Source organism: Gossypium hirsutum, chromosome A08 (assembly GCF_007990345.1).
Source record: "Gossypium hirsutum isolate 1008001.06 chromosome A08, Gossypium_hirsutum_v2.1, whole genome shotgun sequence".
NCBI lineage: Eukaryota > Viridiplantae > Streptophyta > Magnoliopsida > Malvales > Malvaceae > Gossypium > Gossypium hirsutum.
In genome coordinates, this window is record NC_053431.1 from 103042032 (window position 1) to 103057817 (window position 15786).

General features: G+C 35.1%; 2 protein-coding genes across 2 annotated transcripts; both read right to left on the reverse strand.

Annotated features, from left to right (window-relative positions):
- Nucleotides 1-11265: 11265 nt before the first annotated feature.
- On the reverse strand, nucleotides 11266-13438 carry LOC107887327 (probable methyltransferase At1g29790). Its single transcript, XM_016811518.2, has one exon. The coding sequence runs from the start codon at nucleotides 12912-12914 to the stop codon at nucleotides 11490-11492; it is 1425 nt and encodes a 474-aa protein (XP_016667007.1). The 5' UTR covers nucleotides 12915-13438; the 3' UTR covers nucleotides 11266-11489.
- A 234-nt stretch (nucleotides 13439-13672) lies between these two features.
- LOC107887328 (RING-H2 finger protein ATL68) lies at nucleotides 13673-14668 on the reverse strand. The gene has a single exon (XM_016811520.2). It carries the CDS (start codon nucleotides 14367-14369, stop codon nucleotides 13806-13808), a length of 564 nt encoding a protein of 187 aa, XP_016667009.1. The 5' UTR covers nucleotides 14370-14668; the 3' UTR covers nucleotides 13673-13805.
- Between the last annotated feature and the right edge of the window lie 1118 nt (nucleotides 14669-15786).

Genomic DNA, 15786 nt, shown 5'->3' on the forward strand with positions numbered 1-15786 from the left:
TCCTTTTCCTATACATTATACTTCACAAGGTTAATAGGTGAAGTAGTATACATATAAATCTAGCCCAAACAAAGCATGTAATATATCAAACATTTCAATTTCACTATTCATCTATTATATGACTACCATGTATCTTCGTCTTCTTTTAACTAAGCTTACCATAAATTCCATATTCTTATGTTAAATCATAGATAATTTTATATATCATATATTCTGTAAATCTTTAATTACACGTTCATACCATGAAAAGAATTTCACTATATAAATTATTCATCCATATAACTCCAATGTTACCTCTTCAATCCAAATACATCAAAACAATATTCATTTCAAAGGACTTTTTCATGCCATAAATCATATATTCTCAAAGTAATAATCCATACATGTAACTAATAAACTCATTATAATATATTTCACTTACCATTACTATAATTATGCCATAATATATAAGCACATAAATAAATTGCAATTCAACTCTTTCTATAGCCCGATGAACTAGTAATTTTAACTTGAGTACTCGAGTAACCATACCAATTCCATGTAACAATCCATATCATCTAGTCTAAATCATTAGTACTCGGTTCACATACTCGGTCATCACTCCATTTTCTAAGGCATCATAGATGCAGAACATAGGCACGTACGTGTAGTTAGGGGTACAGACGTGCAAAAAAGGACACCAAAGTGTATACAGGAGCACCAAAGTGCGAACAAGGGCATAGTCGTGAAAACAGGGACATCGAAGTGTATACAGGGGCGCTGAAGTGCGAACCAGGGCACAATCGTGCAAATAGGGACACCGAAGTGTATACAGAGGCAAAAAAGTGTGAACAGGGGCACAATCGTGCAAACAGGGGCACTTCTTCATTTCTGTATACAATAGAACTCGCTACATTCACAAATAATTTATTTCAAATCCTAGAATTACTACTAACAATCTCTTCTTAATTTCAAATATATATATGTATAATACTTGCAATTCTCATTGTTATATAAATAACCAAAGATATCTCACATATATATATACAATTCCATTAACTAGAAACAACATTATAAAACTTGAGTGAATTATATTCAATAATCGAATTACCATGAACTTTAATTAAAGTAACATTTAAATAGACAATCTATAATTCAAAATCCCTAAATATATTAATATTAACTCTTATATCATTTATTTTGATTAATTCTTCTATTTGAACCATAATAATAATTTATCACATCTTTATCAATTGTAAAAACGAATTTACCATGACAAAAACAGTTGTAAAAACGAAGCTAATGACTAATCTGATACCTTAGCGTTTCCTTAGTTTAAATCCATTTGATTTGTTTCTTGATCTAATAAAAATTTTCATTTAATTAATAGTCCAATTAACTTAATACCATTAATTCTAGCTTATAACCCACTTTATTGTGAAATTATAAAATTACCCCTAATATTTTAACTTTTGTGCAATTTAGTCCCTAAACTAAAATTTCTAAATTTATCAAACTTTTTGAAATACACAATGCTAGCCGAACTTATTTCTATTTTGATACAATCCAAAATTATTCGCAATTCACAAAAATTCAATATCAATTTTAATATTTTATCAAATTCATCCTTTAACTAAAAATTAAATAAAATTACTTTACAAAATAGTCCTAAAAAAATAAACACTACAAAATCATCATTTAACATAAAAAATAACTAAGATTCATCAATGGAAAAATCTAAAAATCTTTAACAATTTCAAAAACGAAAATACAGGTTAGCTGGACCAAATTGTAACAATTTTAAAAATATAAAAATTATAAGAAGCGACCTTAAATCACATACCATGCAAGATGAGACCAGCTTGGCCGAACGGTTATTTCAAGCTCCCATGGAGTTTTGATTCTCCAGCTAAAAATTATGCCATTTTTTTTGTTCTTTTCATCTTTTCTTTTATGTTTTAATTTAATTTAATTATATAATTACAAGTTTACCATTTAATTATATTTAAAAATTCATTAAAAGCAATGCGACTACTTTTCATTACTAATTAATTTGGTATAATTATCACATTAATCCATTAATTTAAGATTCTTTAGCCAATTAACCCTTTTTAGTTAATAGAGTTCAACATTTGCATATTTTACAATTTAGTCCTTTTCAATTAATTGACTATTTAAATGTTAAAATTTCTTAACCAAAATTTAATGACCCTTTTAACACTCCAAAAATATTTATAAAATATTTACAGGCTCGGTTTATAGAAACGAGGTCTCAATACCTATTTTTCTAAACCCACTTGACTTTAGGGATATACCACTTTAACCTAAATATTCGTTCAAATAACATAAATTATCAAATCAAAATTTATTAAAACACTAATTTGACTCTTAAATATTAAATAGTAATATTTATGGACTCGCTCGTCAGATTTGTGGCCCCGTAACTACTGTTTCCGACACTATTAAAAAATAGGTTGTCACAACTTTCCCCTTTTAAGAAAATTTCGTCCTCAAAATTTCTCACCTGGTAATAGCAATCCAGATCAAGTCTTTCTTTCCCATCTTCAAAGGTAGTCTATAAATGAAATTCATCTTGACTTACTCCCATTTCCAATCAGAACTCATATCAAACCGTAATAACTCAGATAAAATTTACTATTCAACTTTGACCTATTGACATACTAGACATCTCAGTAAAAATTCTGAAATGTTTCGTCTTAATTCTGGCCGTTAATAATTCTGTATCCAGTTATTACACATTTTATCGCTGTCTGACTTAAATCAAATAGACGTTGCTAAGAACCTTATGTAAAATATCTTTACAATCTCAAAACTATTCAGTACACATTTTCGATTCCAGAAATATATATTATTATCACAATCTACACTAAAATTTATTGTTCTAATTATTCTGAATCTGCTCCCGTTCTACTAACAAATTCAAATATTTTCTTTATATCACACAAACTCCCTGAAGAATTTACGATCTAACTCTCGAATTTGTAATAATCAAATTGGCATAATTCAAGATCATCTGAGTGAAGCATTATTGTAAATAATGCATTCCTTCACGAACTTAGATTGAAGTGGTTACTTGACTTGACCAAAGAAATTTGATGTTTTCTTGTGATAGCTTCATCATCTATAATATAAATTTTCAAATGCTTAGCATGCTCTGAATTAGTCTTATAACATATCAATATATCATCAATATAGAATAACAATGATTTCATCAAAACATGACTGAAAAGAAACCTGATTCACTGAATCCTCAAATGCTATTGAGCATTAATTAATACGAAAGACATAACTAGAAACTCGTAATGCTCATAATGGATTTTGAATGTTGTTTCGGTACATTTACATATGTAATTCACAACTAATAGTAACCAGATCGGTAATCTATCTTCAAAAATACTGTAGCATTTTTCAACTGATCGAATAGGTCTTTAATATGAATTAACAAATGTTTATTCTCTATCGTGACTTTATTCAACTACAAGTAATCTATAAACAAACTTATTGACTCGTCTTCCTTTTTCACAAAATAATATAAGCGTGTCCCAAAGTGATACACTCACTCAAATAAAACTTCTGTTGATTAATCCTTGCAATTGAACTTTTGATTCCTTTAATTTGGTTAAAGACATTTTGCATAAAACCACTAAGATTGGTGTAGTTCCTGGTGTTAATTAATGCATACATAGTAACATTAGAGATAGAAAAGATACTAGTAATATCATCAAGGACTGAAACTTCCTTGTATACTTAGATCATACAAGCTTTGGCAAGAGTTCCAGCTTCAGATCAAACGGCTATGTCTTTTATTCCACTTCTGCTAGCTCTAATCGTAGTTCAAATTCCCGGTCATTTGTCTCTCATAGAATTAACAAAAAGTCTTACATTTTTACACAAGTGTGTTAGATTTGTTTATGTCCGAAGAGACTATTCAAGATCCAGAATGAATCAGATTGGATCAAGATGGTAAACTTAGAAAGTGTTCCAATAAAGGGTGTAGCAAAAGGAGTGGATCTCCAACTTGGCAATTGGATCGATAAGGCAACCATTAAAGTAATACCACCTGATGACTATGACTTTATGGTTGGATTGAGTTTCTTTGACTGGATTTATGCATCTATTTTTTCTTCTAGCAATTACATGGTGATACCGAATTCAAACCATTAATGTATGGTGCGAATGAAAAAAAAAAGAGGCATGGAGGGAAAGACACTGTCGTCAATCCAATTTTCAAAAGAAGCATGATGGGTCTTTGAGATTGTGCATAAATTATCGGGCCTTAAATAAGATCACTGTGAAAAATAGGTACCCGATTCCTCTTATTGTAGATTTGTTTGATCAGCTTGGTAATGCAAGATAGTTTACCAAGTTAGATTTAAGATTGGGGTACCATCAAGTTCGAATAGACGAAGGGGACGAGCCGAAGACAGCTTTCGTGGTGCTCTATGGTTTGTATGAAATCCTTGTGATGCCATTCGGACTAACAAATGCTCCGGCCAAATTTTGCTCCCTAATGATTAATGTACTTCAATCATTCCTAGATCATTTTGTGGTTGTTTACCTTGATGATATTGTGGTGTATAGTAAATCGCTTGTAGGAAGATGAGATGTATGTCAAGAAGGATAAATTCTCATTCACCCAACGAGAGGTGCCATTTTTAGTCCACATTGTGAGAGGTGGAAAGATTTGGATGGATGAAAGTAAGATTGGGTCCATTTTTTATTGGGAACCACCAATCAATGTGACAGAGTTGTGATCATTCCTTGGGTTGGCAAACTGTTACTGATGTTTCATCGAAGGCTACTCCAAAATCACCACACCCTTGACAGATTTGTTGAAGAAGAGTAAGGTTGGGATTGGAATCCCTAGTAGGAGAATACAATTAACCAAGTAAAGCAAGTAATGACAACGGAACCAATACTTGCTTTGTCAAATTATTCAAAGATGTACGAGGTATGCACGGATGCATTAGACTATGCGATTGGGGGAACATTGATACAAGATGGGCATCCAATTGCTTTTGAGACTCGAAAGCTTAATTAGATGGAGTGACAACATATAGTTTAAGAGAAAGAAATGACCACTGTGGTGCATTGCTTGCGCACATGGAGACACCATTTGTTGGGTTCTAGGTTCATGATCTTTATTGATAATGTTGCAAATAGTTATTTTCTAACTTAGAAAAAGTTGTCTCCCAAATGGGCTCGTTGATAGGTTTTCTTAGAAGAGTTTGATTTTAGCACGGAATATAAGTCAGAGAGTGCCAACACAGTGGCTGATGCACTTAACTGAAAGATGGAGTTTGTGACAATCAGTTAACCTGATAACTCTCTTTTGGAGCGCATTCGAGAAGGATTGTCCCATGATCCCATAGCCAAAAATTTGATCGAACTTGCCAATGAGGGAAAAACTAGGAGATTTTAGCTTAAGGGAGAGTTACTACACACTTGGGGCATCACCTTTATGTGCTTCAAGACAAGAAATTACGTAAGGAAGTCATGAAGAAGTGTCATAACTTGAGATGGGTTGACCATCCAAGTATGCATTACACTTTGGCCCTTTTATAGGATTGTTATTATTAGCCTCACATGGGTGATAATGTGGAGACCTATGTGAAAACTTGTTTGGTGTGCTAACAAGATAAAGTAAAGTTGAAGATTCCGGTTGGATTTTGGATGTGGCCCAATTTTCTTACAATTTGCAGCAAAGTGGGGCCACAAATCAAAGTCTGTTCAAGATAATGATGGGCCAACAGTGTAACAACCTAATTTTTAGTGGTATCTGAAATAGAGATTTGAGATCACTAAATTCGACGGGTGAGTTGAAAATTTAATAAATTAATACCTATGAGTCAAATGTGAATATAAAAGCATTTTTAAATTAGTGAATTTAGTGATTTAAAAGAATTAATTATGTAAATTGGGTCGAGAATGAGGTATCGAGACCTCGAATTCATAAATCGAGCCATAAATATTTTTAGAAATATTTATGGAGTCTTGGTGAGGTAGTAATAAAATTTAGTCAGAAAATTTTGACGTTTGGGTGGTTAATTAAATAAAAAGGACTAAATTGAAAAGGGTGTAAAAGTCGCTAAAAGGATTAAATAGCTCAATTGTCAAATGAGGAAGGACCTAAAGTGAAAATAAGCCCAAAGGAGATATTTTGGGCGGCAATAGCTGAGAAAAATCAGGAAATGGGTGAAATAAGGGTAAAATTGGAAAATTGACAAAATTGGCTAAATAAAAATGGGACTAAATTGGAATATCTAGAATTCTCTTCATTTCTCTTCATATTCATCAGCTGAAAAACAACCATGGAGGAGGGTTCAAGCTAATTTTCATACTCTAGCTTCATGTAAGTTTAATTCTTGCTTTCTCCTTGAAATTTTTATGTTTTTGGACTTTTACAATTGGGTCCAACTTACTATTTCATTAGTTTTTGATTCCATGTCTAATTTTTGAAGTTGTTATGGATGAGTGCTGGAAGTATATGATGATTTGGCATGGAATTAGAGCTTTAAATTTTTTATATTCTGATTTTATTGAAAGAATTGAATAAGAAGTGAATGTTTGGGACCTAATTGTAAAAGAGTTTGAAGTTAGAGTTTTATATGGAAATTCTGAATTTCAATAGTTATGAAATAACTTATAATATCTAGAAAAAGTATTAATAGAGAAAATTATCTTAATTGAGGGGTTAATTGAGTAAGGACTGAATTGTATGAATTGTGAAATTTGGGGTAAAATAGAAATCAACATTTTGCACTAAAACTGTTTTGGGCAGCAGCAGTAGTTTAACTTTGAAAAATCACCAAAAATTGTAGAAATCAAATTAGAGGATGAATAAAATATGAAATTAAAGCTTATTGAGTCTAGTTTCTTATAAAAGAAATTATGTAAGCAGTGAAATTGTAAATCATGAGATACAATAACTTTTGTGAGACAAAGTTAGAATGATTTCGGGTTTCCCTGTTCTAAATTTGGAAAATCATAAAAAATTGGATAAAAATAATTAGAGGATTAAATTTATATGTTTCGAATCCTGAATGAGTCTATTTTCAAGAGAAATAAACTAGGACATCATTCGAATCTTATACGAGAAGATAATTAATTTTTAGTGAAGAAGGGTCGAAACTGTCAGACAACAGAACAGGGGAGACTTCAATGAATAAACTGTATAATTAGCACAACCAAAAATTATGAAATTTTTATGATAAGAAGACATATGAGTCTAATTTCTGGGAAAATTTATGGACCTTAATTTGGAGTTCTGTAGCTCAAGATAAAAATAATTTAGTGACTATGACACAGATGGACAGCTTGAATATTCACATAAGTAGATAGTGAAAATTATGGATAATGTTACCTACAAGTGTGTTGTTTATACTAAGGATGTGGATGGAGAGGAGGAGGAGGAAAATATACAAAAATATATGAATGACTCGTGTATAAATTGATCACATGCCCGATTATAATCGATAAGTGTTGGATTAGAAATGATATAATGTTTTATTTAGAATATTTATTATGAAATTATGATTATCGTTATAATACAAAAATTGAACTTGTGAGTTTATATGGCTAAATTTTAGTGATTATTTGTTAATTTTATGAATTTCATGATGTGTTATTTCATATGTATTGATGATAAAATCATTAATAGTGTAAAAGCATGAAAATTGAATAAATGATCAAATTGAGCATTTCAGTTCAGTGACAAGACGAATTGAAGGAAAAGGCCATGGTTGGACCATGGCAACAAGTGATAAGTGATAGCTTCGGCTACACTTATCTGATCAAGGACAAATGAGAGTGATAAGTGATAACTTCGGCTACACTTATCTGATCAAGGACAAATGAAAGTGATAAGTAATAGCTTCGGCTACACTTATCTGATCAAGGAAAAGTGAAAGTGATAAGTGATAGCTTCGGCTACACTTATTTGATCAATGACAAATGACAACTGAAAAGTGGTAGCTTCTGCTACCTGATCAGTGAAAAGTGGTAGCTCCGGCTACTTGATCAGTGAAAAGTGGTTGCTTCGGCTACCTGATCAGTGAAAAATGGTAGCTCCGGTTACCTGATCAGTGAATAGTGGTAGCTTCGGCTACAAGTGACAAGTGACAAGTAATTTCCGTATAAGACCATATCTGGGATATGACATCGGTGTGATATATGCTACTGTATAAGACTATATCTGGGATATGACATCGGTGTGATATATGCTACTGTATAAGACCATATCTGGGATATGGCATCAGTGAGATATGTGATTCGTGTAAGACCATAGCTAGGCTATGGCATTGATATATGAATATTTGTAAGACCATAGCTGGGCTATGGCATCATTATGTGAATATGTGTAAGACCATAGCTGGGCTATGGCATTATTATGTGAAGATGTGTAAGACCATAGTTGAACTATGGCATCGAGAAAATGAAGTATTCAATTTCATAAGACGTTCACTAATTTGACAAAGTTTGGTAAGTGTTACATGGAATTATGTGATACAAGGACGTACGAGTTGATAAGATACGAGTATAGAACTTGGTTGATAAATGAATTCATTTGTGATTATATAATTGTTCATCTTGAATGTACTGTCCATATGTATTGATAATTCAAATGTTTTAATGAATAAAATTCCGATATGGAATAAATTGAACACGAGACAAATAATTATGAAATTGAACTCGGAATTCATGAAAATGACGGTTATTGATATATGGAGACATGAGACATTGATATATGAATATGGAAAATGTTTGATAAATGTGTTTATTCATAATTATAGAATTATATACCTCATGTGTACTATTTGCATAAAGATGATATTTCAAATACTTTGGTTATTTAAGCTTAAATAGGAAATAGTCTGAAATCAAGATAAGTTGTTATGAAAATATATTTAGATTACAGAGATATGGCTGATATATGTTGTATGATTACATAACGTGAAATTGTGTATATATATGAGAAATTGAATGAGAATTAAGCCCATACACGTTTCTTGTTATTTATATGAAGTGCACGACTAACAAGGGTGATGAAGTTATAAACAGAGAGTTACACGGGTTGAAAACACGAGCGTGTGACTCTCCAAAGTGTGAAAATTTTCTAAGTGTTGTAAAAGTTTCATATGTTTATGGTTTGGTCCCGAACCACCTTGAATGTATGTTTTGGGCCCCGTAGGCCCATGTAAGGGACGTTAAACATATGTATGAAAGTTTTTAATTTAGAAAAAAAATTTATGGCTGATTTTTTTTATGATTGATCATATTAAGTTTGGTAATGCCTCGTACCCTATTCTAGGCTCGGAATACGGGTAGAGGGTGTTACAAACAGACACTTACACCCGATGCTATTGCGATTTATAATGGAGGACCAAATCTAGCAGTTTATAGATTTACAAAGGAGTGGTAAGAGCAGAGTTACTTTGCTAGAGCTTACCTACACAGGGCGAGTAAGTGCAACAAGAAGTAGGTTGATCAGAGTCGTAGGGATGTAGGATTTCAGGTTGGTGATTTTGTCCTTGCAATATTGCACTTAATATTAAATCATAATGGCTTGCATAAAGGGCTTGTGCGAAGGTATCAGGGACCTTTCCAAGTGGTGAAAAAAGTAGGCAATGTGGCCTACAAACTTAAGTTGCCAGCGAAACTCAAGGCCCATCCAATGTTCCATGTCAGTATGCTTAAGCCATTTCATGAGGATCAAGAGGATCCAAATTGAAGCAAGTTCGAACGAGCTCCAATAGGGGTAAATGGCTCTTATGATCTAGAAGTAGATTGCATCATGGCGGATCAAGTTATCAGACAAAAGTACTATCAGTCGAGGCATGAGTACTTAGTGCGATGAAAGGGACTTCTTAATAGTAAAACAGTTGGGAACCTGTCGAGGTCTTATGACAGTTCCAAGACAAAATAGACCAGTTCAATTTGGAGGACACGTCGAGGGCGTGGCTAGAACGGGTGGGGGAGAATGTCATGGGTTGCACATGGGAGCCCACAACCATGACACATTTGTATGATCCATCATATCCAAGAGAGGTAATTTGGCCCAACTGGACTAGTCCGTTGCTTGGAGAGATTGAAGGCTCATCTACAAGTCATGGAAAATATGGAACGTAATCTTCAAAGATATGCAATCTTGGATATGACTTGTAATATTAGAAGATATGATTATGTAATCTTAGAGATTTGATTTTTTAGATAGCTTTTAATCTTAGTCGTTGAGTATTTTAACCTGTACCGTTGAATTTGGGGAGACTCAAATATAAATAGAGGCCTCTCTCCCTCATTGTAAATCACTTCAGTTTTGAGTAATAGAATTCTTGAGAGCATTCACTCAAACATTCTCTCTAGTGTTTTTTGTTTTGTTGTGACTTTGTTCATCTTTCAAGTTCTTTCATCTTTGAGTTGCTTTTGCTTTGCAATTGGTGCATTGGAGGAATTTTGTTTGAATCCTCAATTGTTGGGAGTTAGGTTGACTTAGGTGTTTTTGAAGCGAAAAAATCGCCTAAGGCTACTCAAATTGTGAGACTAAAGTTTTAATCCCATGACACTTAACACAAAGTAAAAATGAAGATAGACAAAGAAAAAGAAGATAGAAATGCGAAATCAAAAATTAAGAATGTTTTTGCTAGGAATGAGCGGGTGGTAGACAAATTGCATTGATCAATACAAATGGTGTGAGGAATGCCTTCTCCAGGATCACAACTACGAGGGTTGCTGTTAGAGATCATGAAGGGAAATGGTCGGTACAGGGTTTCGCCCATAATATTGATTGTTGCTCGGTCTTTGAAGCTGAAATGGGGGGGGGGGAGGGGAGGGGAGGTTGCAAGTGAACCATTTCTATCGGGAAGGTAATGTATTAGTAGATGCGATGGTGAACCTTGCCTTCGGTAAGCTTATTGATCTCTATACCTACCATGTTGAGCCAGATGAAGTCTTGACGACGAGACAAAGGGATCGGGATGGTTTAACTAAAACGAGGATGATACTGGTGTAATTTCTCCGTTCTTTTATTTTCATACCAAAAAATAAAAAATAAAAGTTTTTGAAATCTTAGTGGTTAAGCCATCAATTTAAAAATTAAATATTAGAAATACCTAATTTATTTAATTTCAAAATTTATAGGGACATAAAAGATATTTAAGAAAAAAAGGGATCAGGGCTCAATTGGCATAACTTAAGACGCATTTAAACCAAAAAGTAGCAAATGCCCCTCCCCCCTTCCATTTAGTTCCGTCCCTGTCGACAATGATCAAACCAAATTCAAACATTTTCATCTTATAGCCGTGACAAAGAGCAGAGACCAGGATTCAGAAATTACTTAGGAACAAGATGATGTTACTGTAATATTTCTACTTGGCATCTACAAACATTTTGATTCCAAAAAACTAAAATAAAATCGAATTCTGTAAAGAAATTAAGAAACTTGTACCTGTGTTTCTAACATGAAACCATGAACTAAAAGATAACCGTATATATCAGAATGGCCTTGGCGGCTTCTCTAACACAGCTGAGAAAAACACCTCTCTATCATCATCTTTATCTCGCTTTGGAACAACGACCCATTTGTGTTTTCTATACCTCAGCACCTTGAATGCCTCCATGTAATCTTCCAAATCTTCTTTCAAACAGAAGAAACTGTCGATCCACAGCAATCCCCCTGGTCTCAAAACCCTGTCCCAATCAAACAACACAAAGTCCAAAAGTACAAAATCAATCCACCCATCCAGAAACCTCGTCGTGTGTAACAGATCCAGGGTGTTGTCAAAGAACGGTAGCCGCTGGTTTATTGACAAATAAAGAGGAACTAATCCTCGAAGAGCTATCATCTCGCTAAACGGTGCCCCGAGGTTAATGGTGGCTGAAACTATCGTCACGTTGAACTCCCTCATCCTTGCTGCAAATGTCCCGGTACCCCCACTGAAATCCAATCCAATTCTGACCTCCCCAGGCTTGATTTTAAGCACTTCGGGTATTAAAAAGTCTGCGGTTGTGTTTGTTTCGGGGTCTAAATCCGTGGGTTGGATCCATCTCGGCATTTCATGGTGTGTGAGATTGAAGCAATCTGCACATTTGAAGAATCCTTTGCGGGTTCCGTTGTTTGCTAAACAAGTGAAGTTCTTGCACCGATAGCCACTCCATCGGACGTTGCGATCGTCGGGCAGTTTCCAGATAGACTCGTTGATGGGGAACGGCTGAGTGTATAGCCGCGGGGCTCTCGCGAGGCACCGCCTCCTCGGTAACGGATCGCAGCCGTGAACCATTAGTTTCTGAGCTAGCTTCCAATCGTCGTTGCAGATTTCGCCAACGTCGTAATCCATGTACTCTTCCAGCTCCTCCTTCATTGCGAAACAAGCGTGGCCGATGCTCGTGAACGCACCATTTGCTCCCATGAAGTTCTGTTTCCCTAGTCTGTTCGGCTTCACCCGAACGTACTTCCGAATTTCCTCGATCAGGAAGTAATCCGCAGGCTCATCGGATTGATGATTCAGTTTTACCAATGGATGGTCGAAGGTCGCGTCTTTGACGTCGGGACCCAATGCCTGCATCGACTCGATTAGACCAAGAATATCAGCAAGAAAAACACTATGTCTAAGCAAGATTTCCGATGACGACGACTCTTTCAACGTGCCGTTCTTCAACTCATCCATTTCTTGTCGGATTTTCCGAATAACAACCTCGAAATTCATCCTCGCTTCGCCTTCATTCAAAGGGTTCACATAGTCGCAGAAGGAATTAGTAACAAGGAGAGATCTAAAAGAATAAGACCCAGACAAGGTAGCCACTGAAACCAGAAGAGCACAAATACCCAATATAAAGATTGTCCTATTTACACTTTTCCATGTCCCCATCTTCACCAGGGTATTTACTTTAGCCATATTATCGAGAACGAGAAGTATCATCTCCAATCGGCGATTGAATCCAACAAATAAAAGCTACCTATTGAGTTAACTCGGGAAAGAAATCGCTTAATGTACAAAACAAGCAATCATGAGACAGCAAAGACGATGAGTAACAAAGTAGAAAATGAAAGTGAATTTGAGCGAAGTTGATATATATTTTAATTTGGAAAACAATGAGCTTTGACCTTGGGGCACATGGGTACTATTTTATACTAATCTTCTTTGAGGTTTGAGCTTTTGAGAATGCATTGTAATGGCCATGTCAACGCTTCCGAGACTCACATGTCAGTCCCATGTTATAAAAGCATCAATCTCCAAGTTTCTGATTTTCAATCTCCCACAATTTGCGTTATCTTTATAAACAAGTTAGTGATCTTCAATGGATATTGATAATTTAAGGTTTCTGGGATTTGAGAGAGCTTTCAGGCATATTTCCAATTTTGGGGAGGTCAACACTCACGTTGTCTCAACAAAAGCATACATTTTTTTAAACACTATGGGTCTCTCTGTATACGTTTCCCAGTTAAACAGGTTTATGTTTCAATTAAGTTACAAACTTTAGGCCGATTAAAACTCAAGAAGGAGACATTGATGACAAGTCAAGTTCTAAAATTCGGATCTAATTCGATTCGAGTCCAAACATGATCGAAACCCGAAACTCGACTGTACTTTTAAGTAGGCATAATTCTTGTCAAATGTCAACTGCTTGAGAAGAATGCGAAACAATCAGATAAGGGGGAACCAAAGCAACATGGCAGTTAAATCAATGTTTCTCTGTCAAATAAACAACAAAAAAACAAAAATTTGTGCAATTATGCATATACAAATTTACTCTCTTTGACTGAAACAACCCAAAAACACAACCGGAAAACAACCACTAAAAACGATAAGTCACCTCCGACTCCTTCGATCCGCAGCGTATTGAGACAAAGGAACGACTTCCGACAAAGGTGTAGAAAGCGGAGTCGGTAGTGGCGAGTTCCGACAAACGGGACAAGACCCATTTAGTTTCAACCAAGCATCAAGACAAGGAACATGGAAATAGTGCCTACACTCAGGCATCATCCTCAACATCTCCGAATCTTTATACTCGCACAAACAGATCGAACAAGTCGTGTTAACATTACTGGAATCCACCGCAGCCGATCGATCTTTACTGAACTGGAACTTTGGGTAAGAATTTATAACGGCTTGGTCAAGCCCCACGACGGCGTTTTCGTTGTCGTCATCTTCGGCAACGAAAATAATCCTGGGAAGGTTGATTCCATCGGAAGCGGAGGCAACGGTGGCGTTGGGAGAGAAAGCACGAGGGGAAGAAGAAGAAGAGGAGGAAGAGCGGCAACAGATGTAGGAAGCGAGGAGGATGGTAGAGAGGAGAACGAGGAAACCGAGGGCTATGGCGATGGAATAGCCGAGGCCTAAGTTAGTGAGATAGTTAGGGGACGGGGTGGACATTTGAAGGGAAGATGATTAGGATCCATTAGGGGAAAAGAAAAGGGAAAGGAGGTAGGGAAAAAGGAGAAGATGAAAGGTGGGTCGAGGCTGCTGCTGCTGCATTTAATACTGGGTTTGGAAACAGCGAGGGTGGCATTTATTATCGTGTTTTCGTGTGTTGTTGCTTTGGATTTATGATCTTTGCATGGGATTTTATTGCTAATTCAATGGAGTTTATTAGAACTAAGGAAACTCAAGGGCTGCACATGTATTGTTGAATCGTGCAAAACCCTTGGAAGATTTTCAGTTGTTAATTAAATTGCAGGAAGGTAGTTGACATGCTAATCTCATATTCATTGCTTTTTTACCTAGAAAGACTTCCTTAAGGATTGGGCTTAAAAACTTTAATAAACTTATTCATACATCACATTTTAATATATATATATATTGTAACTTTTAGTTAAGTACTTGAAATTTAATTAATATTCAAAAAAATTATAATTAAATTCATCGAATTAACAGATTTTGAATAAACATGTATTTTAAATTAATCCAATCCAATTATTTTAATCTAAGCCGAATATAATATGTAATTTATATCAAAATAAGGCCCATTAACCTACTGAATCTAAGTTAATAATAGAATCTTTTTAAGGCAAAAATCATCCGATTAGATTAAAAGTAACATAAAAACAAACAAATAACGAGCAAAGATTTCGAACCATAGCCTGGACCACTATTCCCGCGCCAATATGCTCACCCCAATCACCCACACCTATGTCCATTGGCTCCGGTAAAACCTACTGAAAGATTATTCGAAAAACTACTAGCAACCTCAATCGATGTAAAGTAGTTAGCACGCAACAAAGTTGCCTGAGCAAATCTAGGAGCTGCTCTATTTGCTATCCTACACGTCCATTGGAAAGACAAAGAAAAAAAATGTCATCATGCTTCGAAATTGTCCCAAGCTATTATACCTAACTCTGAGACAATCATTTGGACGAGGCCTTCCAAACACATCATAAGCTAAACCTTTGCTGACGAATAACCAATCCACGATGAATAGGGAAGGTATAGTAATACTATGAATGACCCAGTATCGAATATTGATAATAATATCAACAAAAGAACGTTTTCTTGTGCTTCCAGACTTGCCATGTAACACCCCTTACCCGTACCCGAGACCTGGGTCAAGTACGAGGCGTTACCAGACATGTACTCGAACATTTTCGAGAAATACGGGTTATAAAATTTCGTTCCAATTTGAACCCAATCAAACAACACCTCAGTGTCCCTATTATGGGCCTACAAGGCCCAAAACAAACATTGAGAAAGGTCCGAGATTAAATTGAGGACCTGAGAAAGTTCTTGAAAAAGTTTCTAAGTTAAGCCTCACATGCCCGTGTAGAGGCAATGCACACGCCTGTGTGCTTTGGGA

Coding starts and splice junctions, on each gene's coding strand:
- LOC107887328 (XM_016811520.2), bottom strand. CDS start 14,369: ATGTCCACCCCGTCCCCTAACTATCTCACTAACTTAGGCCTCGGCTAT.
- LOC107887327 (XM_016811518.2), bottom strand. CDS start 12,914: ATGATACTTCTCGTTCTCGATAATATGGCTAAAGTAAATACCCTGGTG.